The 7,022-nt window shown below is 33.0% G+C and overlaps 1 protein-coding gene across 2 annotated transcripts in view; it reads left to right on the top strand.

Annotated features, from left to right (window-relative positions):
* The window catches only part of Tdrd5 (tudor domain containing 5), a 114,964-nt gene that overhangs the window by 73,892 nt on the left and 34,050 nt on the right, over positions 1-7,022 (top strand). The window contains exons 12-13 of one of the 2 annotated variants that reach the window (XM_023703573.1): positions 518-676; positions 3,699-3,815. In XM_023703573.1, the coding sequence (XP_023559341.1) occupies positions 518-676; positions 3,699-3,815 (276 nt within the window). The remainder of the gene's footprint in view (positions 1-517; positions 677-3,698; positions 3,816-7,022) is intronic. The other variant, XM_004643439.2, reaches the window with a different exon arrangement.

Below are 7,022 nucleotides of genomic sequence, written 5' to 3'. Positions count from 1 at the left end.
TTTGGCAGAACCGGGGATTGAACTCAGGCCCTTGCGCTTGCCAGGAAAGCGCTTATTCCACTGAGCCATCTCCCTGGCCCCCCAGAATTGTAACTTTTGTATCTGATAAGGTCAGCCAAGTACTCTCAGGATTTATCCTGTAGCCCTGTACCACATTTTGTACATTCTTTTGTCAGTGTCACGGCCATTGCTTTACCAATTTGCTCTCTGTGAAAGCTTGAGAAAATGTTTTTTCTCTCCATGTGATGTTGAACATTTTTTATATATTTATTTGCATTTGTATTTCTTCATCTGAGTATTCATCCTGGCTACCTGTTTTTTGATTGGGTCTTTGAATTTTGATGGTCTCATTTAAAAATATTCTTTGTATGTTCTAAATGGAACTATTGAATTTTAGAAGATAATGTAAAAAAAAAAAAAGATAATGTATATCCATGGCATTTGAAAGTTATGAAATGCTTTGTATTCTCTATAATTAAGCCCTTCCTCCTCATTATTTTTTTATTTTTAAACTTAGGGCTTCAGAGACCTGAATCCTTTAGCTTTATACACTAAATCCAGTGGCGGGCCAGATGATGTTGACATGACTGAACTGAGTTATCATTCCCAGCACCACTATCTTAATGAAGATCGAGAGATAAGTCCACAATCCAAAGAGAGTGAATTACATGCCCAGGTAAGAGGTGTTTGCAAATACTATTATAATTCATATTAGTAACCTTAGTTATCCTCATTTTATAGATAAGAGAACTGAGGCTTTTAAGATTTTGGAAAGCTTGGAAATTTTGCAGTGATCTTAATAGTTAGTTTGGTTCTCATTATTCCTCTTGGATGATTTTTCTCTGTATTAAGTTCCCTTTTTCCTTTGTCTAATTATGACTTCCATTATAGACCAAATGCTAGTCTTTTTCCCCCTATACTCCTCAGATGCTTTTTTCTTACTTTCTCAATACACATTTTGCCAACACCTCCCAGTAATATTATAACATTTGTATTGTATACGTAGTTTTCTCAACTAAGTAATACTATTTATTAAACTTATATCCCTGGCACTGTTCTAAGCACATGTATATTAACTGATTTAATCTTCATAGCAATTTTACCAAGTCAGTACATTACAGATAAGAAGGCAGTAAAAGTACCTAGTAAAACTTAATGTTTCTTGAACAAACATGTACTCTAAATCTGGTACTCCTTGTGACAACAGGTATTGGGCAACAGGCATATCACTGTGAGTTTCTAGTCTGTGTTTAGAATCAAAATGTTTTAGGTTTTGCTCCAAAAAGGATTTCAAGTTTTCTTAGAATAAAATGTAAAAAAATTTAATATGTATTACGTATATGACTTTTAAAATTACAGAGATGATGAGTTTTTAAAGTAGATATGTATTAATAAAAGTTAGGCCCAGCCTATTCAACTACTGAGATTAACCTCTTATGCCAAATACATATATTTCTTGCTGTGAGTTCAAAACCATATAAAGGTTTAGATTTCTAGTCAGTGTTAAATTAATTGGCTTTGTTTGACCCATATGGGCCTGAATATTCCTTAGTCTTATTACTAAAATAAAAGAACATTTCCTCATTTTAAACAGCAAATCAACCTTTTAACATTTTTAGAATACTATGTTTCTGTCTTCAGATAATCATAGTTTAGTCTTAGAAATAAGACTTGTTTTTTCTGTATAAGAGAAGAAGATAGTAGCTGTATATCTATCCTAACTATTCTGCATATACAGATACACAATGGTCCTTCCTTTGTATCCCCTTTTTTTGTTTAGTCCTGTCAGAGATGGGTATTCCATTGGTGTCTAAATACTATAGGTATGTGAATTCAGCAAAACAATCCAACACAGTCTAGCAGTCCACAATACTAATGGGTTATCCACAGAAGTTGTTGACTTGAGCCTTTCACAGCTCAGCATATTAATATGGCTTTACTTTTTTTATTTTTGGCGGAACCGGGGATTGAACTCAGGCCCTTGCACTTGCCAGGGAAGCACTTATTCCACTGAGCCATCTCCCTGGCCCCCAATATGGCTTTACTTTACCTGGTTTTTATATTTTTCTGCTGGATGGTTAAGACCAAGAGAAAGCAACACCTATATAACAAGAAATGTAACTTTTCTATCTGATAAGGTCAGTCAAGTACCCTCAGGATTTATGCTGTAACTCTGTACTGCAGTTTGCAGATCCTTTGTCAGTGTCAGCCATGTGGATGAGCCACGGCCATTGCTTGACCAATTTGCTCTGTGAAAGCTTGAGAGAATGTTTTCTCTCCACGTGACTCTCCTTAGGCATACTCTACATCATCGATCATGTTGCTCTGTGGCCCCATAATGTCCTTGATCAGAAAATTTGGGGCACAGATGAGTTACATGATGTTATAGTACAGGTTCTCCTATGTCCTGAGTTTTCACTGACCTTGAAAGGCTAGGGTCAAAGTGTTGACTGTCCTTGCAGCCCTTTTATTTCTCTGATTTTTGCAAACTTAGGTTGTTAACCCTCCAGAACAGAAGCTTATTATTACCCTACAACATATGCAGTTGGGTTTAACTTCACTATCTGTCTGAATATCAAACATCTTAGGCATAATGTGAAACAGGTATTTTTCATCAAGTATTTATATGTTAAACTTATAAGTCCCTACAGAATATGGAGATAAAAATTTAAAATATGAAAAATATTTAAAGAATATGAATAAACAATTACATATTTTTACACAAAAATTTAGAAATCTAACCATATACAGCATTGTAGCAGGACAGTCCTGTGACATTTTTTTTTCTTGTGTCTTTTTTTCATTTATTACCCATACCAATAGTGTTTGGACAGGATATCCTGTCTGCATCTTATACTATGGATAACCACTAAGAAAATAATAATGTACAATGTATTGATTATTGAAACTATCCTATTAATCAGTTTTGAAACTGCCTCATTGCTATTTGTTTCTCAAAAAAATACATAGAAAAAAATAAAATAAAATAAAAAAGAGAAGATAAAAGTGTGGTACCCACCACAGTCTATATTGTGATAGCACAACTCCCTTTTGCCACACAGAAACCCACACCACCTACTATGTAGTCCCTTGCTAATTTCTAACAGTCTTTTAAGCGTTCTAATCATTGTATTGTCTTCTTCATTGCTTCTTCTAAGGTATTCCCTTATCAATAATATTTTCAGTATACCTCTGTGATGGTTCTACTCATAAGACCTCACTATAATGACCTGATTGTATGATTTTTCACTGATTTTTAGAGCTATGGCATTCTTCTTTAAATCCAGAGTTTTCCTATAAACATCTGACTTCTTATGCAGAATATCCCAGTATGTGCTCAAGAACATCTGTTAACAGCCAGGCATTTGTAGTGTATGCCTATAATCCCAACACTTGGAAGGCTGAGGCAGACTTCTCATTGTGAGTTCTAGGCCAGGCTGGGCTACATAGCAAGACTCTATCTCAAAAAACAAAAACAAAAAGTCTGTTAACTGAAATTGCTTTAACATAATTGGAAGGTCAAAGGTCATAGATAGGGTTAAAAAAAGGTAAAGTAGCATTTGTATGAACAGTTGTGAAAACTTGTCAACAAAATGTATAGGCATGTAAGTTTTGGAAATAACATGGAAGACAAAATAATATTGCTTTCATATCTACTGGAAATCTGTTAATGATAATCTGTATTTAAATCACCTAAGTCTGTGTCAAATCAGCCATTAAAGGATTCAGAATTCAATTCTTTGAAAACTCTGAACTGTGAAGATGATCCAAAGTGGTCCATCACAGAGCCAAAGGATCTGAAGGAAGAAAATGAGGTAGGAGAAGGCAAATAGTTTATAGTACTGTAATTCCAAATGAAGAGGACTAGAATAAAATAGCTCTTTAAGCCCCCTGCTTTCAGTGTCAGATCTTCTCTCCAGTCAGTGAGTCCAACGTTGTAGCAATACAACCTTGATCACAGAAGAGAAAAGGTCTTGTCTGACTTTGATGTGTGGGTTACTATTACACAGCTTTGAGTTCCCTTCAAGTGTTATGCAGTGTTTAGGTAAAAACCCACCAGGAAATGTACTTACAACATTTTTGGAGGATGTGTTTTTGTTTTAATCAAATGTTCAACACGTACACATGCACACATGCGCGCGCGCGCTCACATAAGATATCCAAGATAATTTAACTAATTTCTATTAGTTCATTGAAAAGAATAGTTAGTGCCTCTATGGTTTGATCAATTTTGCATGCCTATGTCTGGTAATTTAAGCAACTACTTTGAAGATAATAATATGCAATATAACAACCGTTGTTAATTTCCTATCATCTTGTTTTGAAATTCTGTACCATTATTTTTCTCTTTAAAATAAAAAAGAAATTTTAAAAAAATTTTTAAAAAAGAAACAAAACAAAATGTTTACGTACTACATATAGCCTACAGTACACCTGACCCCTTCTACATTTCCTGTTTCCCACAATAACTGTTTATATCTCATTTAGCTTCTACTTTTGCAATTTATGTTTCTTTCATTAAATACCATATTTATCATGTCCGCCTCTTGTACAGCAATTAACCACTAGGAAGAATGTATGCAATGTGTTAATTATTGAAACTGTCCTACCAATTTGATTTGAAACTGTCTCATTGCTATTTGTTTCTCAATAAAATTATGAAAAAACCCATATTTATATATCCTGACTTTTCAGTTTTAAGTATTTATGAGCTTCCCAAATGAAAGATGAAAACTTAGTTCTGTAATCTCTTCATCTCCCCACACACAACCTTTGTGTTCCCTCTCCCACTATACATCTTTCTAATAATACATTGTTTCCATTAGATCACCACTTATCATTAATTTTATGACTATGTAAATGCTATTACACCTTTTCCTTTCATAATTTTTATGTTAATATTTAATTCTTTTAAAATTAATACACAGCAAGATTCAGTTTCTTTTGGTGTATCTGTCAGTTTTAATTCATGTGTGATTTTGTGTTTATACCACAATCAGGATGAGAAAAATCTCCATCACCTAAAGTAATTCTCCTGTAGCTACTCTTTTATAATGTGTTCCTACATTCCTGACTTCTGGCAACCATTGACTTTTGTCACTCTAGTTTATATTTTCAGGGCTTCTATGCAACCTTTGAGACTGACATCTTTAGTGTAGTACTATTGAGATTCACCCAAGTACTTAGCATGTATATCAGTTCAAATCAAAGCTTTTCACTGCTGGATGGCATGTTGTGTAGACATGCCACAGTTTGTGTATCTTTTCATCCACTAAAGAACATTTGAGTTTTTTATAGTTTGGAATAATTATGAATAGAACTTTTAAAATTATTTCTATACATGTTTTTGTGAACTTAAGCTTTGGTCATGTAGGAAAAATACTTAGGAGTAAATTTTCTGGGTCATGTGTTAAATGTTTGTCATTTGTTCTCCAGAAAACCTGTACCATTTTGCCTTCCTTTCAGCATATGAGTTCTTTGTCAGTGCTCAGTATTGTCAGCAAGCTTTATTTTAGCCATTCTAATTGGTGTATCACAAGATGGCTTTAATTTGCATTTCTCTAATGACTAATAATGTGGAACATCTTTTAACCTGCTTACTTGCCATCTACCCTTACATCTTAGTGTAACATCTGTCTTTTGTCTGTTTTTTAATTGGATCATCTGTTTTCTAAGTGTTTATCAGATATGTAATTTTCACATATATTCCTCTACTTGTAGCTCTTTTTTTCCCCCATTCTCTTAATTGTGTTACTCATAAGCAAGTTTTAATTTGGAGAAATTCCACTGTATCACCTTTTTTCTACAATGTTCAGTGTTGCAACTTTGAAAAATCTCAAGTTAATTTTATCACAGTGCGTGAAGGTTAGGATATGATCCATTTTGTTGCATACGGATCCAGTTCTAGCATCATTTATTGAAATGATTATCCAATCTCCATTGAGTTGCCTTTAAAACTTTAAGCAGAAATTAGTTGTTCATTAGTGTTTCTAGAGTCTTTTTTTTTGTGCTCCTTTGTGTCTTTTCTTTTAGCAATGCCATGCTGTCATGATTACTGGCTTTATAACACCTCTTAAAATCAGGTAGTAAGATTCTTCCCTCTTTATTCTTAAGAATGTCTCCAGATTTCCCTTGTAAATTGTAGAATTATTTTATATCTGCAATTTTGATCAGTATAGAAAATTTTGAGAAAAGTTGATATCTTTAATTTTTGAACACACTATACAACTCCCTATTAATGTAGGTTTGTTTTATTTCTTTGTAGTATGATTTTCATTATTTAGGAACTGTATGTGTTCTGTTAGCTGTATATCTAAGTAATTTGTTTTGGGAGCTATCATGAATAATCTTGTTGTTGTTTTTATTTTCATTTTAATATATCGAAATGCTTTTTTGTTTTGGCCTTGTATCCTTTGTAGGTTCCTTTACATTTCTATACAGGTATCATTGTCCTCAAACTGATAGTTTTGTTTCTTCCTTTCTAAAATACGCTTTTTAATCCTTCTGTCTTACTATTACATGGGCTAAGATTTTAAATGTATTCTTGGACAGGAATATAAGAGAATACCTTTGTAATGCTAAAAGATTCTTATGATTCCATGTTAAATTTTGCTCAGTTGTTTTCTATGTATTTTGATAGCATTGTTTTCTGCTTTATCTTCTATTAGTACAGTGCACTAATTTTCAAATACTGAGTTAGTTTGACACTGATAGAGTCAACCCCACGTGCCCATATTGAATTCTTTTTATATATTCATAGATTTACTTTGCTAATATTCTATTGAAGATTTTTATGTCTGTTTTTTATGAGAACTATTAGCCTGTTTTCTTGTGTTGATCTTTGGTGGTTTTGTTTTTGTTGTTTTTTTGTTTTTGTTTGTTTTTTTTTTGTTTTTTTGTTTTGCTAATCAAAGTAATATTGGTCTCATAAAATGAATCTGGAAGTATTGCCCCTTTTCTGTTTTCTTGCGAAGATTATATTCAGTTGATTTTAATTTCCTTTTGGGCTTTTTTTTTTTTTT

Source organism: Octodon degus, unplaced genomic scaffold (assembly GCF_000260255.1).
Source record: "Octodon degus isolate 3935 unplaced genomic scaffold, OctDeg1.0 scaffold00176, whole genome shotgun sequence".
NCBI classification, from domain to species: domain Eukaryota; kingdom Metazoa; phylum Chordata; class Mammalia; order Rodentia; family Octodontidae; genus Octodon; species Octodon degus.
This window is presented reverse-complemented; position numbering and strand designations above follow the sequence as displayed.